At 38.2% G+C, this 20,917-nt stretch overlaps 1 protein-coding gene across 1 annotated transcript in view; it reads right to left on the reverse strand.

Moving 5' to 3' along the window:
* Positions 1-533: 533 nt before the first annotated feature.
* patj (PATJ crumbs cell polarity complex component) overlaps positions 534-20,917 on the reverse strand; it is a 156,729-nt gene continuing 136,345 nt past the window's right edge. Inside the window, exons 40-48 of the mRNA XM_051693194.1 lie at positions 20,712-20,859; positions 16,777-16,863; positions 16,293-16,416; positions 14,908-14,945; positions 14,662-14,784; positions 14,375-14,479; positions 6,976-7,079; positions 5,721-5,844; positions 534-4,088 (exon numbers count right to left, since the gene is read on the reverse strand). Coding sequence (XP_051549154.1) covers positions 3,942-4,088; positions 5,721-5,844; positions 6,976-7,079; positions 14,375-14,479; positions 14,662-14,784; positions 14,908-14,945; positions 16,293-16,416; positions 16,777-16,863; positions 20,712-20,859 — 1,000 coding nt within the window. The 3' untranslated portion in view covers positions 534-3,941. The remainder of the gene's footprint in view (positions 4,089-5,720; positions 5,845-6,975; positions 7,080-14,374; positions 14,480-14,661; positions 14,785-14,907; positions 14,946-16,292; positions 16,417-16,776; positions 16,864-20,711; positions 20,860-20,917) is intronic.

Raw genomic sequence — 20,917 nt, forward strand, 5'->3', positions numbered from 1 at the left:
AGTAAATACGCTGACTATCACACCTGGAGTCACGAGTTCGAATCCAGGGCGTGCTGAGTGACTCCATTCAGGCTTCCTAAGCAACCAAATTGGCCCGATTGCTAGTGTGGGTAGAGTCATGTTGGGTTAACCTCCTCGTGGTCGCTATAATGTGGTTCTCGCTCTTGGTGGGGCACGTGGTGAGTTGTGCGTGGATGCCACGGAGAATAGTGTGAGCCTCCACACGTAATAGGTGTCCACGGTAAAGCATTTTCACTCCTTTGTACAAAAGGTAATATTTCCTTAATTTTTTCAATTCAACTTTTCACCCAAATTCTTATGCTGATAATACAATTTGTAATTACATTTATTTTATTTTAAATGAGAAAAATACAGACTTCTGAAGTTGAACCCCACTGTATTTCATTTCATAATCACAATTTAGAAGTCAAAAGACTACTAAAATGAAAATAATTTTATTTTCCGACACTTCAGACAAATTGTACTTCTCCAAAATAAAGACACAGACTATAATGACCACATCACTTCATAAATGTTGATAAATTGGCTTTATTTCAGGCTTAGCACTTTGTATCTAATGTACTAATTGTACTAAATGGTTTATTTTGACTTTAAAAACACTACACTGAATTTCAACTGAAACAATGACTGATTTAAAGGTATAACTACGGAGTTTTACGAGTGAGCGATAGTTCACCAAAAAATAACCATTTTCTGTTATCATATTGTTCCAAAACATATGACTTTCATTCTTCTGTGGGTTTGGAACAACATAACAGAATTGTCATTTTTGGCTGAACTAACTTTAACGATCGACAAGATTCGTTTTTGTGGTTCACAGCCCAAACCTAAAGATCTAGCAAACTGAGTTGCATCAGCTGGAAGGGTGATTCAAGAAGGGAAGACAGGCATAAGAAACACAGGTAAGCTTTTTAAAGGGATGCAGCAGTAGACAGGTCACAACACACTGTCCACATGGCACGAGAATTCAAGACAGAGGTACAGTATGAGAGGACAATGTCTGCTATGTGCTTACAAAATCCTAGTGGACAAGACGGTCTGGTTAGGGTTGCCACACACTGTCTATAACCTGGAGACCCTGATACAATTCCTCTAGAAGACAGACTGACACAGGATATCCTCATATTGTGAGACACACATTCAATGAGACGAGGTGTCAAACTAGGCATCTTCATAAAGACAATAGCTTTGCAAAATCATGCCCTACAAAAGAATTAAATTACATATTTACAACTAAACACTAGAAATGTGTGCAACTGAATTACAAATTAATTAAAATGTAAAAAAAAAAAAAAAAATCTATGTTATTCGAAAGAATTTCTGTGCAACAACGTATATCAGTAGAGGTTTGATTATAGCAATTTAAAATCCTGATACAGCAATGCAATTGGAGTAGTTCACCTTGAAATGAAAATTCGTCATTATTTATTCACCCTCATGTCGCAAGATTTTAAGTAAATAACTGCTTAAATTTCTGTGCGTTCCTCACACAAAGCTATCGTATGGCTTCAGAAGACTTGGAATGTAGTGCACAAGTTATATCGACATCTTAAATTGCAACCTGATCTCATCAAAATTTTGTGACTGTGGCAACATTTTTGCTTAATAACATTACAGCATTCCTTAAAGGTGAAATGTCCGCCGTGTGGCACTAAAAGAGAGTTAAATTTTCTCCGAAACAGAAGGTTTTTAACCTCTTCAACTCTGGGGCATTTTTGGGCTGCCACCTGCAATCTTTCACATTAAAATTTAAAAGATCAACATTTACACTAATTGGACAAATTGCCAATTTTTTTTCTAATTTTTCAGAAAAAACCCCTCCAATTATTCATAAATAATATTGTATATGTTTACAATCTTATAATGAATAAAATAAAAAAAAGATATTTTTTTTTTGGCCTAACTTTGTAAGCATTTAATTCTGGTTCTGTTCACTCCATTTCCCTACAAAAATCCCAAAAAGTCTTATTTTATTCCACTAGATGGCAGCAAATACTAGAAAAAAGAATTTTTCCTCTATCAATATCCATCACAAAATGGCGATCTGAAATGTAGGTGTTGCGCTAATGCAATTTAGCCCACACAGATGTGTGTCCATAGACATTCAGTCTAATTTTCAGTTCACAAACCACCACTATTCTTTCACTGAATATCTCGGCCTCTGAGTGGACTAGAAGCTCAATTGTTGTCATTAGAAAGCTGACATCCTCCCCTTTGTGATGATGTATAACATTTTATCATCAATAGTCGATAACATATATTTCCGAAGATTGGTTTAGTATGCTTTTCCTGCTGGACCACATATTTAGTTCTGGACATCTAAGATATAACATTAGATTATTCACACAAGCAAGCTCACAAACAAGTAAACAGTGGCTAATTATTTTTAGAAAAGTGCCTAAGGTAAGAGCAGATATAAAGTTTTTAGCTATTTGGGGTTTACAGCAGCAGTGATCGGCACATAAAAGAGACATTTGTATTTGATGTCTTACAGAAATCATTTCACCTTGTGATTCTTTTGAGAATCTTTCGAACTGTGGTATTACGGCAATAAAATAAACTATGCAGTCGCATTTCTGAGAATGAGTGCTTTCATTTGATATATGATGCGTCTATTTATGTGCTATTTGAAAGACTTTTATATTTATATTTATACCACATGACTTCTAGGTGGCGGTGATTTGCGATGCAAATGTTTTCAGGCCTTATTTTATGTAACATAAATGCACAAGTGATGATTATCTATGCAAAGTTCAGATTTTAAGCTTTCAAACGATACCCCATATGCCTGACTTATGCATTCGGAGACTTGAACATTTCAAGCGTATTTAATCTATTTAAAGTATTAATCTTTTTTCGCAACCCGCCGGTGGCTGAAGAGGTTACTCTATTGAGTTTTAAATCAACAAAAACTGAACTAATAATCTGAAATTTTACTTGTGATTTGTGTGAATGTGAATAAATGTTGCAAATTTGCTACAAAAAAGAGCCACGTAAATATAAATTTGCAAAAAAATTTATTTATGAAAAAAATCTGCAAAACACCTATATTTGTGTTCTAAGGAAGAATGCCATACAAGATTGGAACAACATGAGGGTGAATAAATGATTACGGAATTGTAATTTTTGAGTGAATTATTCCTTGAAATATTCATAAAGCTACCCTGTAACATAACAAAATCTGATTGAAATGATCTTAATATCTAATACAGGCTAAATAAAACCCACTAAAACATTCCAATCTAATCTTATGAAAATGTATCTGATTTCTTGAGAAGTTTGTGGGTTGTTCTGTGTATAATGTTAATTGCATGTTTCTGTTTATTTAAGTTTAAATCATGAAATTAGCAGGACTAAAAGTTGTTTTAGTGTGTGTATACTGTGTTAGTGTCTTGTGTCTGCTACTCCAAATTTATCTCCTGGTCTTGAGTTACCAGCACTCATTACATTAAAATAATCACCTCTAATATTACCACATAATTCACCTGCTCAACAGTTGCCAATGGAGAGGCTACAGGTCCAAAAACTAAGACAATACAATGCTGTGCAGACACAATGCATGTGTGATTTCCCTTTATAATCTAAAACACCAGATGTACAAACAGTAAAGTGGAGACGGCATCAAGTGCAAACAGCCTCTCTCTATCAGTCCTCACGACTCCATAACAGACAGTACGAGGAGGTAAAGTGTCCAAATGACGGCCATTGCTGATGTGTTCTCTTTAAGACATGTGAAAGGAATGTTTGTGTTTTTCTGTGGATGTAGTCCTTGAAAAGGATAGTTCACCCAAAAATGCTAATTCTGTCATTGACTCAACCTCATGTTGTTCCATACACATTTGGAATAACATGAAGGTGAGTAAATGATGACAGAATTAAATTATTGGGTGAACTATCCCTTTAAGATGTGTGCTTGTGTGTTAGGAGAGCACAGACAATGTGACTGATCCTCTCTGTTTCTTCAGTATGGCCACAGCTTGTTCGTGTGTGACTCCCTCCAGACTCTCTCCGTTAACTGACAGGAGCTGGTCTCCACGCTTCAGACGCCCATCCACCGCTGCTGCCCCCTGCAGGCAGAATATGGAATGTTTAGGAATGAGTTTCTAATTACATCATCAGAATAGCACTGACCTTTACCTTTATTGTATTCATTTACAGTATTAACCTTACTATGGTATTCGGATATTTTTGACCGAAATAAATGTTCCTCATTTAATAAAAATGGGCTCCTTTATCTGAGCAGTACAAGACTTGGTGACTTTTCCTCCATTTGCCATCTGAACATACAAAAACAAAAAAAACAAATTGGGCTTGATTCGATAAGTCTAAGTGGTCGTAAAAAAAAAAAAAAAAGCACTACCTTAGGTATTTGTGGTCAAAATTGTCTGACCATTGAAAATGAATGGGAAAGATTAGAAAAAACAGAGCAATGTTTTTTTTTAATCTGTCAAATAGTCAATAAATCAACGACAATGCAGAAAAAAATGTTTGTTGGTCAATGTTTGCAAAATACATTTTAACTATAGAAAGTTTGAAATTTCAAAATGTTTACTCTGATTGTTCTGTTTCATACTCTAATTGAATTTTGCAGTTCATTTCTATTTCTTGATGTTCATTTTCTTGACATTATTATGCATTTACATTGAGTTATTACATTTTTATGTTTGAAATAAATTATTGGTAAAAAAAAAAATGCTTATTCAGTGTATTCTCTCTGTAACACCATGGTCAGGTTTGATTGCAAGCAAAATTACATTACTGCAGAAACTGACACTTCAAATCCATTTAAAATGCTAAACTTTGACAAAAAATACTTTGATAATGTCTAAATAAATATATCCAAATGCATGTCTTGTAATAAAATATAAAATGACATACAACAAGCCATCAGACTACACAGTAGGTGGCTACAACCATCTACTGTCTGTTACTTGGTTTTCAAGTCATTTTATTGATATTTTGTTCACCAGATGGCAGCAATCTGCCTCCAATTTGTGTCACATTCTTATATTTTCTTCATGTTTCAACTTCTAGAAGTGTAGGTTCGGAATTTTATATATATATATATATATATATATATATATATATATATATATATATATATATATATATATATATATAATTTTTTTATTTTTTTTATTTGCTTATTTGTATATGCAAATGAATGGTAAAACGTAGAAATCTGCATGTAAATAAGATCAAAATAGCATAAAATCCCAGAAGAAATGCATACTTTTATTGTTCTTACATCAGGGAAGAAGAAATAGTATCATTATCATCATAAAAAAAAAAAAAAAGGGTTAAACATCTGACTCTTACGGTCAAAAATGACTGTGAATACCAAAGGGAGGTTTAATGTGTCCACAACTAATGATTAATCTAAATAAGGGGTTTTCAACCTTTACAGACACAGGGAACGTATATCCAGACTCTCAGACAACCCAGAGACCCCAAAATGTAAAGAAAAAGAAAGCTAGATTTTCTCTGTAACACTTAATAAGAATTTTAAAACATTATGATCTTCTATAATGCTTAACAGATTATAAATGTATCATAATCATGTAATGTGTTAATGTTTAGAAATAACTTTAATTGTATGAAGTGTAATTGTCTGACAAGAATCGCATCTATGGATCTATTCAAGTGAAACAGCACTATGCTGCTCCCTGGTGGCAGTACAGTCACACCTGAGGAATTACCTTGCAGAAGACTGTTTTCACATAGATGGGAAGATCTCCATGTGGACTCCCAAATCCACCTACAATACTGAAGCCTAGTCCCTCCGAGCCCTTCTCCAGAGTGATGCTCTTTGGCTTTGGGGCCCTGTAGATAATACAAAGCATGTGTAATGCAAATATGAGCAGTCACAAAGTTCATATTGTAAAAACAAAATTGTACAAATGTAAATCAATGTATTTTAAAGGTTTATTATGGAAGCCCTGAACCACACTGTGGGAAATTTATATATATATATATATATATATATATATATATATATATATATATATATATATATATATATATATATATATATTTCTCTCTCTCTCTCTCTCTCTCTCTCAAAAAAAAAACAAAAAACTTTTTTTTCCCCTCATTAAGAGGCAACACATGAGATTTGTTTTTTTACTCGCTAGCTAACAATTAGCATGCGGTACCAACTTCAGCCACCAGGTGCCACTATCAGTAAAAATGAAATCTTACAAGGTGACAGATGTGGTACTTGATCTGTTGAATTATAGTTGTATAATATTCTAACAAGAATGTTTTGCAAATCTTAATCCAGGAAAGAAACCTATATAATGTTTGAGAGTCTATTAATACATGAAATCCCACAATTAAATGAATATACCTCAGATTAAATATGTTTCATATGACGTTCGCTGTCAAGTGTAACAATTGGAGTTATTTCTGGTTGTTTGATGATATTCACCACCGGGAATATCGATGCTGCTCTTGATAATGTGCTTTTTTAAATTTGTTGGCCATGTAGACATGCTAGATAGATGTCTTTGCCTGTTTCGATGCCTCTCACTGTAGTAGCCTCAGTAACAATGCATATCCTTGAGAATTTCACAGACCGAGGGACAACCAGACAGCTGGATTATGTTTGAACAGAAAGCACACACCGTTTCCTCAAGCAGCTCTGCAATTTCCTTTAACTCGATACAGCGTAGAAGCGCTATGGGTTCATTGATTTGGGCAACGCTAACACGTTCATGCCTCTAAACATGGTATTTAAAACTGAAAACAGAGTCAGGGGCGTCGAAACAGGCAAAGACATCTATCTAGCGCAAGTTCTTAGAGAGAGAAAAAAAAATATTTGTAGGACATAGGCTCAGGAGGGCTTCCGTAGTTTACAAGTTATCATTGAAATTCAATTCCCCAATGTAAAAAATAATGAACATGATTTTAACTTCCGGAGCCAGACTGTTCCACTCTATAAACCAAACTCACTCTGGTTCAACGGGTCGGACCTCTGGGCTGGTGCTGGGGGTGGAGCTACTGGACAGACTCTCAACCTGACTGGCTATGGCACTGATGTTGGTGTCGGCGATCACCTGTCAATCATGGACATACAGAGATACGCACATGAGGTGAAACGACAACTAACTTATTAACTACGCCTTATACAAACCCAAAACAACTAAGTGTATAACAAAGGTTTACACACAATTGTACAGAGATTATATACAGTACATTCCAAACATTCCCTAACAAAAAAAAAAAAAAAAATTATAATAAATAAGACATTTTCTTACATTCAAACATGTCTGTTTATACACTGCTGTTCAAAAGTTTGGGATCACTTGACTGAAATGTTTCTCATGATCTTAAAAACCTTTTGATCTGAAGTCCTATTCTTAAATGTTTAAAATTAGTTTTGTAGAAAAAAAAATATAATTATGCCAACATATTAATTTATTTAATTACAAAACTAAAATTGTATTAAAAAAAAAAAGTTTTTAAATGGATGACTTTGACTGAATAATAAAGAAAAGCAGCCAATAAGGACCAGGCATAGATGGGAACTCCTTCAATACTGTTTAAAAATCATCCCAGGGTGATACCTCAAGAAGCTGGTTGAGAAAATGCCAAGAGAACATTTCTGCAAATTCTAGGTAAAGGGTGACTACTTTGAAGATGCTAAAATATAACACAGTTTTGATTTATTTTGGATTTGTACATAATTCCCAGTTCCATTTCTGCTATTACATACTTTAGATGACTTTAATATTATTCTAAAATGTGAAACAAATTTGAATAAAGAATAAGTGACCCTAAACTTTTGACCGGTAGCGTATGTGTGTGTTTTCACAGATGACTGTCTGCCTGTAGATAATAGTACTCTGCTCTCTCTGTTGTGTGTGTGTGTTTGGCACTGAAATGCATCCCAGTAATCGTTTAATGTTCTCCTAGGTGAATTCCTGTGCATGACCGCTCTACAGACAGCTCATGTTCAATCCATTCACACACAGTCACTGCTCATCAAACCCTTCAAGTCAGAAATGCCATTCCATCACATTTAATTTAAATTTTCTTCATCTATTAAACTCTGTGTTGGCTATGAGGGCTGTGGCATATTCATTTGCATATTTAATTACTTCTAATATAATTAGAAGTAAAAAAATACACAACAACAAATAAAGCTAATTAATGAATGAGTCAAAAACAGTGAAACACTCCCACGTCATCACACTCAGTTATCAGAGAGAGAGAGAAAGAGGAGAGAGAAATAATGAAAGCAAGAAAAAGAGGAAAAAAAAGAAAGATCCTTGCTATGCGGTTGCCAGGGTGTTGCTATGCAGTCGCTAAAGTGTTCTGAATATATTTTAGCTTGTTGCTATGTGGTTGCCAGGGCATTGCTAAACTGTTGCTAAAGGGTTCTGAATATTTTTTTTTAGCACAGAAGGTGCTGTGGCACCTATTGTATCCGTTAGTATTATTATTATTCTTCATCCCCAATGGGAGTCTAAGGCAGCCCATAGAACCTTTCGTAGAAAAATTATGAAATTTGGCACACTGATAGGGGTGGGCATGAATAGTCCCCATAGCAAATTTGGGACCTCTAGGACACAATTCTTATTTTGTATTATTACTCTCCTCTTGATGATTCAAACTGACCCCGTTGAGGGAAAGGGCGAGTGGAAACACACAGAGAGAGAGAGAGGAGAGAGAGTGAAGAACTTGCTCGCTGGCTCGAGGACGCGAGGTCTCCGCAACAGCGCATCCCTATTCCCTCCCAGGTTTCGGCACCAACAGTAATCATTCAAGGCTGGGCAAGGAGGCGGCGGGAACCGGCTGAACATTAAATAAAGTTTTACATTAAAACTCCGCCCATTACAGTGGCCACCATCTCGGATTATGATATTTTCAGTTTAAAAGTTTCACATCCTTCAAACTTTCTCCGATTTGTCCAAACAGTGTCTTAAAATATTCTTCAGAACAAGCCAACAGAAATGATACAGAATTTTTGATTTCGGCTTTGTTTAAAAATTACGGCATCGCAACGTTAACAAGGCCAATATGAAAATGGATTTGAGGCAGTATCTCAGCAATGCTTTGTCCTATCAAAACTAAACTTGGTTTGCTTCATGAGGACCATGGTCTGAGGGCACGTAGCAACTCAATGTAATAAAGCATAATGTAACATCAAAACGTAATAAAATGAGCGCATAATGTAATAAAGTTTTTCTGGAAATGTATTACATCACAGATCATAATGTAGTAACACCACACAATGTATATGTAACAGTTCAAGGATGGGGGCAAGGAGGAGGTGGGAACCGGCTGAACAGTAAACAAAGTTTTAATGTCAAACTTAACTTAAAACAAACAAAACACAAACACAGACACAGACACATGCAACGTGCCATGTGCGTCTATCTCTCTCTCGAACTGGCGCCTCCGGCTCCCTTTTATTTCGCTCTCCCACTGATCAGCTGATGCAGCGCCGGCTGTGCACCATCTTGGCCTGGCCACGCCTTCCTCCTCGTCACACTCCTCCCCCGCCCGATTCAGGCTGGGGTGCCACCGGTCTGACTAACTCCCCCCACCCCCCCCCCCATCTCTAGAGGGGAGACACTGCCCTTCCAGCTGTTCTGTCAGCCGGTGGTCCACCTCGCCTCCTGTGAACCTGGGGGAGAGACGAGGGGAGGCGTGGGGAGAGGGAAAGGGCGAGCGGAAACACACAGAGAGAGAAAGAACTTGCTCGCCGCTCCCGGGCGCGCTGTCACCCGGTCCTCAACGGCTCCTCTGCCCTCTGCTGGATGCCAGCTCTCTCTTCCCCCAGTAGACAGCAGCGATTCCTCCGGCCCCTGGCGGACGGCCGCGGCTGCTCCCCTGGTGGACGGCAGCAGCGAGGACTCCGCGACAGCGCATCCCTATTCCCTCCCGGGTTTCGGAACCAATTGTAACCATTAAAGGCTTGGCAAGGAGGTGGTGGGAAGCGGCTGAGCAGTAAATAAAGTTTTAAATGTCAAACTTAACCTTAAACAAACATAAACAGACACACATGCAACACAGCCCCGTGCATCTATGTCTCTCTCGAACTGGCGCCTCCGGCTCCCTTTTATCTCGCTCGCCAACAGATCAGCTGATGCAGCTGATGCAATATATTTATATATATATATTGAATATTTCAATCCAGTGTATTTCGTAGATAGTTTAAGACTAGATTTAGAAAAACAATGTACTATTGTAAAGGAATCCCAATGTTTTTTTATGGGAAAAAACAATTTACATAGTAATGTTTTGAAAATGATTACAATATGACAAAATTATTACATTAAAATGTTTTTGGTGAGTTCATAATGTAATAAATTTCTCTTATTGTAATAACCTATTAAATTTAGCAAAAAAACATTATTACATTTTGTGCTCTTGCATAATGTAATATTTAAATAAATTATTGCATTATGAACACATTACATTTAACTTCCAAATTTCATTGTGCAGTTATTACATTATGCTTTATTATTACGTTATGAGTTGCTACAGGGCACATGCAAAATTTTACGATAAATCCACCTATGGGTCAAGAATTGTGAAAAATGTACCATAACTTTTGAACTGTATGTCCTAAAATCATGGGGTTGGTGTCTGTGAATTCCTGAGGTCATGTGGATTTCAACGATATCGGTTTTCCCATATGAACCATACTGACTCTCCGCCATATTTAATTGTATTAAAAAGCAATGTATCTTTTAAAAGCATTGTCAGATGTAAAAGAAAATTGGAATGCATCATCTACATCATGTCCTGAAGACACCTGAGCAATTTTGAGACAGCACCACCTATAGTTCAAAAGATAATCCACACTTGTGTGCTGACTCTAACCATGGCATGTCTCTTTATCATCAGCCTGACATGTCAACTGAGTGATACTGAGTGAGAATGTCTGGTCAAAGTTCTGAAATAGTGGGATTAAATCCCCAACTCGACAAATCATGCAGTTAAAATAACTGTTGTTATGAAGTCTTTGTATTGTGCTTACTGAATGGTTTTCTCCAGTCAAATATCAATGTTTCTGTGGTGCAGTGGACTGTGCAGTGACGTGTTGAATGGAAAGTCGTAGGATCAAATCCATCCTGAGGCAATGTTGTGTGTGTTTTTGTGTATGTCAGATGTGATCTTTGGGTCATGCAATGCTTGCCAATTCGATGCTTTGCCCCATAATTGCTGCTTGCAGCTATATTTTTAGCTGGGCATTGCTATGTGGTTACCAAAAAGTTCTGAACGTAATTTTGTTGTTGTTGTTATGCGGTTGCCAGGGAGTTGCTATGCAGTTTCTAAAAGGTTCTGATATGTTTTTCTATATGCGGTTGGCTAGGGCATTGCTATGCTGTTGCTAAGTGGTTATGAATGTTTTTAAGCTTGTTGCAATACATTTGCCAGGGCGTTGTTTTGCAGTTGCAAAAGGGTTCTGAATATTTTTTTTAGGTTGTTGCTATGCAGTTGCTAGGGTGTTCTGGGTGGTTGCTAGGCTCAATTCAGAAGAGCTCAACCCTCAAGTTTCTATGACATTCTGGTCCCTACATATGGCTTGAGTTGCTCATTCAGTCTAAGTCTATGGGATTTATTCACCTGATTTTTCTCATAAGAAGGGAGAAAATGAAAGATGAAGTGGGAGAGGTAAAAACTTTGTGGGGTGCAAGAAAATAGTAGAACACAAGTACAATGACTTTCCAGAGACAAAAATGCAAATAAACAACACAACTGAGACACAGCAATCTAACATTGTCAGATTTCTGTGAGGGCATTACATATGTCCAATTAAACATATAGTAGCCAGAGAGAGGGAAAGAGAAAGAGAGAGAGAGAGAGTACTAAACAATAATAACTCTCTGAGCTGCTGTAATCAGGTATTTGCAGGCTGGGCTCCCCTGTTTAAAAGCCCTGTGCATTTCTCCTGGAGCCGCGCAGATAATGGCACATTTGCATAAAAGACTGGGATTATCTGGCAACCCTCGCACAACCGCCGCACAGCTGCCCACGGCTGATAACAGCCCAGTGACACAGCACCAACCACTCACACAAACACACACCTCACACTACCATGACTCCAAACAAACACACACTCAGCACATATACTGCACACTGTCCTACAATACTCTCACTAACACACACAGATAACAGTACAGAACATATACACACACAGTGGCTCTGCATACCAGTAACAGCACACAATACAAGCCATCTCACACAGTTGTGTTTACACATATCATACAGACTTCATCTCCATGCAAAAACACCACAATATACCGCTAACAAAAAAGTACCATGGTAACACCATGTTATTTAGACATTTACCATTGTAATATTCCTTGAAGTACCTTGGAATACAACGTAAATACCTTGGTGTATGAATTCAGTTATCATTCAGTACCATGGCATATATGAAAGCACCTTGGTACCTGAAACCATTACTGCACCAAAGAAACACCACAGAAATTAAATGTGCCATGGTAATCTGGGGGGATATCATACATCACACCAGACGGGACCTAGGATCTATTTAGCGCCTGCAGCTTCTTTAAGCGAACTTAATTCTTGGGTTCAACTCATGGATTGTGCTCTGTCTTCAAATCACATTACCTAATTTGAATTCGCTCATTACCTAGCCAGCGAGCAGGAATGCTGCAACAAATTTGAACTGTGGATGCATGTTTGGCAGCCTTTGCGCTTGGTTGAGCAAAGTTCATCCAAAGGAGTAAAGCCCAAAACATATTCTATGCAAGTATGTGCGCACAAATACTTCTAGCTATGCAAGCTTGGTTTCATCATTGCATTTCAAAATCTGCCAAAACACAATTCATATCACAATGCAAGTAAGCGTTACATTCTCAGCATTGCCACAAGGGGTGCTTTAGCGAGCATTAACGTAAACTGTCTTATCCATTGCATTTTCTCTTTCAGGTCAACTACTGTCATGGCGGAGCAACAGTTTAGAAGAGAATCTTGGTAAGCAAGTTTGTTAATTTAATTTGATCTCCACCGGGCACTTGCTCAAATGTTTCTCTCTCATTGTGGAAGAAGAATCCATAACCGTGCCAACTGCCCAAATCAGCATGCAAAGGAAGGGTTTTGCAAATGAGAACTGTTCTGCCCGATGGTGGAAAAGCGCCTACTGTCGAAATGTTTATAGCTAGCTTCGTTGATGATAACAGTTTTTTTTTTTACCACCACAGTGACGCAAGAATGTACATTAAGTATGCAGAAGGGGACTGCAAGCTTGCAAAGCGCTGGCCAAGCATTCGTGTCTGCATTTGCATACTTGCGTAAACTGTTTTTGGCATTTTGACATCAAAACAAGTTACATTTACCTTTGCACTGCAAAATTCCGCAGGTGAAGGCGGCAGGGGCGGATGTTAAGCGAGAGCGAAACCTGCAAAAACTACTTTCCAAGCAGCATCTTTTTTCATGCTGCACTTTATAACCTGGGAGAGTGGAGTTATAAAGAAACTCCATTGTGAATATTCAGTGTAGCTATGTAGGTAGCACTGCCCCCACACAGAGGTTACTGCAAAACCAGGAAACTTCCTATTGGTCAATAGGAAATTCGTGCAACAAAGTTCACCAAACTTGAATCCAAGGTGAAATTCGCGTAGGGAAATTTCTTCGCCCCTGGAAGTCCATCAGGTAAAATTCCTGATCGCATGGATTCTCATTGAAATAACTGTATTTTGCCCGTGTAATTTTGCAATGCAAAGGTAAATGTGACCAAGCCAATTACTAACTACATCACTGCCAGTGTTAGGTAAGTTCATTTAAAATAGCAATCCTCTACATATGACTAATTATTTCTCTAAAATTGTAATGTAATCAGATTACTTTACTAATTACTTCATTGAAAAAATAATCACATTACTGATTACTTTTAAGTTACTTTCCAAAACCCTTTTAATTTTAACAAATTAAAAATGACTATTTCTTTTTTGTTCATTGTTTCAAGTTATACACTCAGCACCTCACATTCCTCCTTTACAGTGACTCGTTACGGGGTCATAATTCATGTTTTCTACATAATACATTAGAAATAAGCATAACCTTGTAATGTACTTATAAGTAATAAAATTAATTGAAAGGCAGTAACTGTAATCTAATTACAAGAATTTAAAATGTAACGCATTACAATACTTTTTTTGACAAAAAATTAATTAGATTACAGTAACTAATTACTTTGTAACTGAATTACACCCAACAGTGATCACTGCAAATAAATGCAAATATTTAGTTAAATCTAACCTCACTAGCTGGCTTAGATTTAGTTCCAGAATTGAACAAAGGAATAAAATCAATAAAAACAATCCATGCAGTGTTTTTAAATGGCAGCCTACGCAGATGTAGCGTTTACCTGGAGAACAATGGTGCCGTAAGCGTTCTTCAGTATATTTACGACATCCCCGTGAGTAAAGCCATCCAGAGACTGAGAATTTATACTCACAATCCTGTCACCTACCTTTAAAAGAGCGAGAGAGGAAAATACAAGGAAATATAGCTTGAAATGTATTCACACTGACATAAACACAATCCCCAGCAGTGCCCTTCACACCCAAAAAAGGACAGAATGCTTAATCATTCTTGGCCTATTTTACACAGGTGGAAAATGTGGAACAGAAAGGAAGAGAAGTGATATAGTACTTTGAGGCGATGTGTCTTGGCAGCCACGCCGTTGGCCTGGATCATAGCGATGAAAATGGGGATGTCGCCAAGTGGACTGCCCTTACCGCCTGCTATACTGACACCCAGAGCATCTGTGGGACCCTGAGAGAAAAAGAGAGGGAGAAGGCCACATATTAATTTATATGCATATACTAGTAGTACATTGTGTACTGTATATCTGTTACATATTCTGTAAATGGAGGTGTTTGGAGGGAGCTCATTTACCCGTGTGATTTCAACTGTACGGAGGCCTGGTTCTGTACCTGGAGGGGTAAAAAGATTTAATTACAACTTCACTGTTTATATATACTTTGCAAATACATCTGATATCGGTCAGCAGATTCAGTTGAAGTCAGAAGTTTACATACACCTTAGCCAAATACATTTAAACTCAGTTTTTCACAATTCCTGGCATTTAATCATAGAAAACATTCCCTGTCTTAGCTCAGTTAGGATCACCTCTTTATTTTAAGAATGTGAAATGTCAGAATAATAGTAGAGAGAATGATTTATTTCAGCTTTTATTTCTTTCATCACATTCCCAGTGGGTCAGACGTTTACATACATTTAGTTAATATTTGGTAGCATTGCCTTTAAATTGTTTAACTTGGGTCAAACGTTTTGGGTATCCTTCCACAAGCTTCTCACAATAAGAATTTTGGCCCGTTCCTCCAGACAGAACTGGTGTAACTGAGTCAGGTTTATCGGCCTCCTTGCTCGCACATGCTTTTTCAGTTCTTCCCACAAATTTTCTATTGGACTGAGGTCAGGGCTTTGTGATGGCCACTCCAATACCTTGACTTTGTTGTCCTTAAGCCATTTTGCCACAACTTTGGAGGTATGCTTGGGGTCACTGTCCATTTGGAAAACCCATTTGCGACCGAGCTTTAACTTCCTGATTGATGTCTTGAGATGTTGCTTCAATATATCCATATAATTTTCCTTCCTAATGATGCCATCTATTTTGTGAAGTGCACCAGTCCCTCCTGCAGTAAAGCACCCCCACAACATGATGCTGCCACCCCCATGCTTCACGGCTGGGATGGTGTTCTATGGCTTGCAAGCCTCACACCCTTTTTCCTCCAAACATATCAATGGTCATTATGACCAAACAGTTAAATTTTTGTGTCATTAGACCAGAGGTCATTTCTCCAAAAAGTAAGATCTTTGTCCCCATGTGCACTTGCAAACTGTAGTCTGCCTTTTTTATGGAGGTTTTGGAGCAGTGGCTTCTTCCTTGCTAAGCAGCCTTTCAGGTTATGTCGATATAGTACTCGTTTTACTGTGGATATAGATACTTGTCTACCTGTTTCCTCCAGCTTCTATACAAGGTCCTTTGCTGTTGTTCTGGGATTAACTTGCATTGAATTACTTGTGTCATGCACAAAGTAGATGTCCTAAATGACTTGCCAAAACTATAGTTTGCTAATATTAAATCTGTGGAGTGGTTAAAAAATGAGCTTTAATGAATTCAACCTAAGTGTATGTAAACTTCTGACTTCAACTGTAAGTAACTTGTTTTATGGTTGATTTATAGCCATTGTATAGCTGTTTTCCTGGTGATTTGGCACTGTTTTGGTGTGACAAATTGTTGTAGTGGTGGGACAAACCTGTGCTTTTGCCATTGGGTTCAGTGATGGCTCGATTGCTGTTGTTGAGGGCTTGAGAGGGGGGTGGGGCCACGACAGGGGGCATGGGAGTGGGGGTGATGCTGTTGGCGCTCACGTGACTCATCTAAAAGGAGAAAGCAAAATAGGACAGTGCTGCAACTTTTAATGAGTGACACACACACACACACACACACACACCACACACACACACAAATACTAGGTACATGCCATCGTACATGCAAAACCTTGCATACACTTCCATTAGTGTTAATTTAAAGACGTGAATGCATGCTGATGCTGACACACAATCCCTTCTTTTTTCAGGCAATATAGATCAGTAAAACACACCGATACCCACAACTATACACCGTTGGTTATACTGCTAGCATGCCCGACTGCTAACATGCATTATTGATTTGGTTAGAGTTGCTGGTTATAGTGACAGGGAAGCCCAACAAGGTGATGCCAGACGCAGGCTACACACCTGACTTCCCTGGGAAGTACGTCTGGATGAGATCCAAGAAGCAGCCTTCAGTCTGCCCAGTTCCAACTGCACTTTTCCTCTGGCGCACTGCAGGATCATAGCATACATGTTGATGCACACACATGGTTTGGCATTGTGGAGTGCGTTGCTGTCGTTTTGCTATTCTGATCGCAAATTCACATATTTTTGGGCAACTTTACACCAGGGATATTATCGTAAACTAAGGCCATGTCCACACTAATATATTTTTAGTTTGAAAATGCATTGATAGGGGCCCTGGGTAGCTCAGCGAGTATTGATGCTGACTACCACCCCTGGAGTCACGAGTTTGAAACCAGGGTGTGCTGAGTGACTCCAGCTAGGTCTCCTAAGCAACCAAAATTGGCCCGTTGCTAGGGAGGGTACAGTCATATGGGGTAACATCCTCGTGGTCGCAATTAGTGGTTCTCGCTCTCAGTGGGGTGCCTGGTAAGTTTTGCTTGGATCGCAGAGAATAGCATGAGTCTCCACATGCTATGAGTCTCCACGGAGACATGCACGGCGAGCTACGTGACAAGATGCACGGGCTGACTATCTCAGAAGTGGAGGCAACTGAGACTTGTCCTCCGTCACCCGGATTAAGTTGAGTAACCGTGCCACCATAAGGACCTAGTAAGCAGTGGGAATAAGGCATGACAAATTGGAGAGAAAAGGGGATAAAAAGAAAAAAGAAAAAGAAAAAAGAAAGAAAAGAAAATGCATTGATTTTGCTATGTTAATGTGTCTCATCCACACTGGAAAGCCGTTTTTCCTCTACCCAAAAATGGAGTGTTTTGAATACACTATCCATTACCAAAATACTTTGGTAAATGATAACGTTTGCAAAAATGGATTAGTGTGGACGTGGCTTTGAATTAAGACAAAATTACAATGTTTAAAACATTTGTAAACTGAAATAAAATCATACAAAATAAATGAAAAACTAAGGCAACAACTATTTTGAAAACGCATCGATGTTGCTATTTACGACTCTTGTATACACTGGAACGACGTTTTCCTCCACCAAAAATGGAGACTTTCAAAAACGCTCTCCATAACCACATACTTTGGAAAACTAATAATTTAGGAAACTGACAAAACAGTTTTGAAAGGAAAATGGATTAGTGTGGCTGTCCCCTAAAATGGTATAAAACGAAACTAAAAACAGTGATGGAAAAACTGAATTAAAATAATAAAATCAACAAAAATAAATGTTTTAATAGTCAGAAATACTTTTTTTTCCCATCCCCTTTCTCCCCAATTTGGAATGCCCAATTCCCAATGCGCTCTAAGTCCTTGTGGTGGCGTAGTGACTCGCCTCAATCCGGGTGGCGGAGGATGAATCTCAGTTGCCTCCGTGTCCGAGACCGTCAATCCGCACATCTTATCACGTGGCTTGTTGAACGTGTTACCGCGGAGACGTAGCGCGTGTGGAGGCCCACACTATTCTCCGTGGCATCCACGCACAACTCACCACGCACCCCACCGAGAGCGAGAACCACACATTATAGCGACCACGAGGTGGTTACCCCGTGTGACTCTACCCTCCATAGCAACCAGGCCAATTTGGTTGCTTAGGAGACCTGGCTGGAGTCACTCAGCATGCCCTGGATTCAAACTCGCGACTCCAGGGGTGGCAGTCAGCATCAATACTAGCTGAGCTACCCAGGCCCCCCCTCAAAAATACACTTTTACATATTTTTGAGCACCTTAAAAACAAAGAATATTATCGTACACTAAAACCAAGACAAAACTTCAGCGTTTGAAAACATTTAATGAACTAAAATAAATTAATAAGAAGCGAAAAACTAAGGCCAAATTCTATGGAGCCCCTTAGAGGACAAGGTGGGATTTTTTTCTGAAATAGTTTTGCGTGCCCTCTCAATAAGTTTTGCGTTCCCTCGCAATAGTTTTTTGTTCCCTCACAATAACTTTTGCGTTCCCTCGCTAAAGTTTTAGTTTTCCTGTATTATCACTATGGTTTCACAACAAATTTCATGGTTAAAATATGTTTACTGATTGACCATATTATTGTGAGAAAACACAAAACTATTGAGAGGGCACGCAAAACGTATTGCGAGGGAATGCAAACTGTTGCAAGGGAAAGCAAAACTTATTGTGAGGGAACGCAAAACTTATTGCAAGAGAACGCAAAACTTATTGCGAGGAAACAAATTATCGCGAGGGAACAAATTATTGTGAGGGAACGCAAACTATTGCGAGGGAACACAATATATTGTGAGGGAACGCAAACTATTGCGAGGGTACGCAAAACATATTGCGAGGGAACGCAAACTATTGCGAGGGAACGCAAAACTTATTGTGAGGGAACGCAAAACATTTTGCGAGGAAACAAATTATTGTGAGGGAACGCAAACTATTGCGAGGGAACGCAAAACATTTTGCAAGGGAACGCAAACTATTGCGAGGGCACGCAAACGATTGAGAGGGCACACAAAACATATAGCAAGGGAACGCAAACTATTGAGAGGGCACGCAAAACATATAGTGAGGGAACGCAAACTATTGAGAGGGAACGCAAAACTTATTGCGAGGGCACGCAAACTATTGAGAGGGCACGCAAAACATATAGCGAGGGAATGCAAAACTTATTGCGAGGGAACGCAAACTATTGAGAGGGCACGCAAACTATTGAGAGGGCACGCAAAACTTATTGTGAGGGAATTAAAACTATTGCAAGGGCATGCAAAACTATTTCATAAAAAATAAATAAATAAATAAATAAATAAATAAATAAATAAAGCCCTGTCCTCTAAGGGGCTCTGTAAAAGCTAGACAAATACGTTTTTGTTTGAAAACACAATAATGATATGTTTATGCCTCTCATCCACACTGGTCTGTCATTTACCTCCACCAAAAACGTTGCGAACTTTATTGTTCCACATACTTACAAAAATTATGATGTTAGGAACGAAACAGATTAGTGTAGAACAAAGGAAACTACAATTATAACCAACAAAAATAAATAATTGTTTTAGTAGTCAAAAACAAACTAGAAATAAGTCCATAAAATATAATTAAAAAAATGTCACATTTAATTTAACAAATAAAATTTAAACTAATATTTAAATAACTACTAATTTTAAAATGCAAAATTATAATAACCTTGCTTTACAAGGATTACATGCAAACACTAGGTGCCACAACACAATAACCTCTCTCATCCAGAGGGCTTGATTCTAGCTAATTCCATTAAGCTGAATGAGCTCAAATCAAACTTATTAAAGTCAATATTTCTCACAATATCACCTATTACCACAATACTGAAGCCTCTCTCTGTTTTGAATAGATTAACATGACACACTTGGTGGAAAACACAGCCATATATCAGTCTGTGGCTCACCAAATACTGTATAATTATTTTGTTCTTATTGGTAATAATTTCATTAACTGTGTAAACTTAGATAAGTAAGTCACAGTGTCATACATTACTGCTAATCTTATGGTGTCAATGAAATGCGGCAACACCCACACAGTAGGGTTGAGCTGGATATTATTTAATATAATTTGGAAACCCTTTTTTTGGCTACCTGATATGTCGCAGTGTAGCATTCATTATTTGACAACAGATAAAGTGAATTGATGTAACCGTTTAAACAACACACATAGAGGACCCTGACTTCAGAAGAACTTGAATGCCACATAAAACTGAACACACTGTATTCCGAACATGCGTCAAGAGTCTACACTACTGAAAATAAATGCATAGATCCAATGTCAAAATGTTTAAATGCTCAATTGTTTTGTTTCTATTTTATCTATCACAACACACTACATTAGTAATGGATGACACCTAGTGGCAGCATCCTGCAGTTGCAGCTTCAACTAAATCTGCCCTTGTAATCTTGTTTTGGGAGGTGTTGTATGCCAGGCTTTAGGTTTTGGGCAGAGCTCACCTTGAGGATAGCGGCGACGGCCTCCTGCGAGGCCTGTTTCATGTCCTCTCCATCCACGGACAGAATCTGATCACCCTGCATCAGTCTGCCGTCCAGATCAGCTGCTCCACCCTTCACCACGTCTGAGATGAACACACCCTTACCATTTCTGCAGAAAGAGAGACAGTGAGATAAATCAGTCTGACTCGTTTTTTACCACAAACAAC

Source organism: Myxocyprinus asiaticus, chromosome 49, assembly GCF_019703515.2.
Source record: "Myxocyprinus asiaticus isolate MX2 ecotype Aquarium Trade chromosome 49, UBuf_Myxa_2, whole genome shotgun sequence".
Lineage (NCBI taxonomy): Eukaryota > Metazoa > Chordata > Actinopteri > Cypriniformes > Catostomidae > Myxocyprinus > Myxocyprinus asiaticus.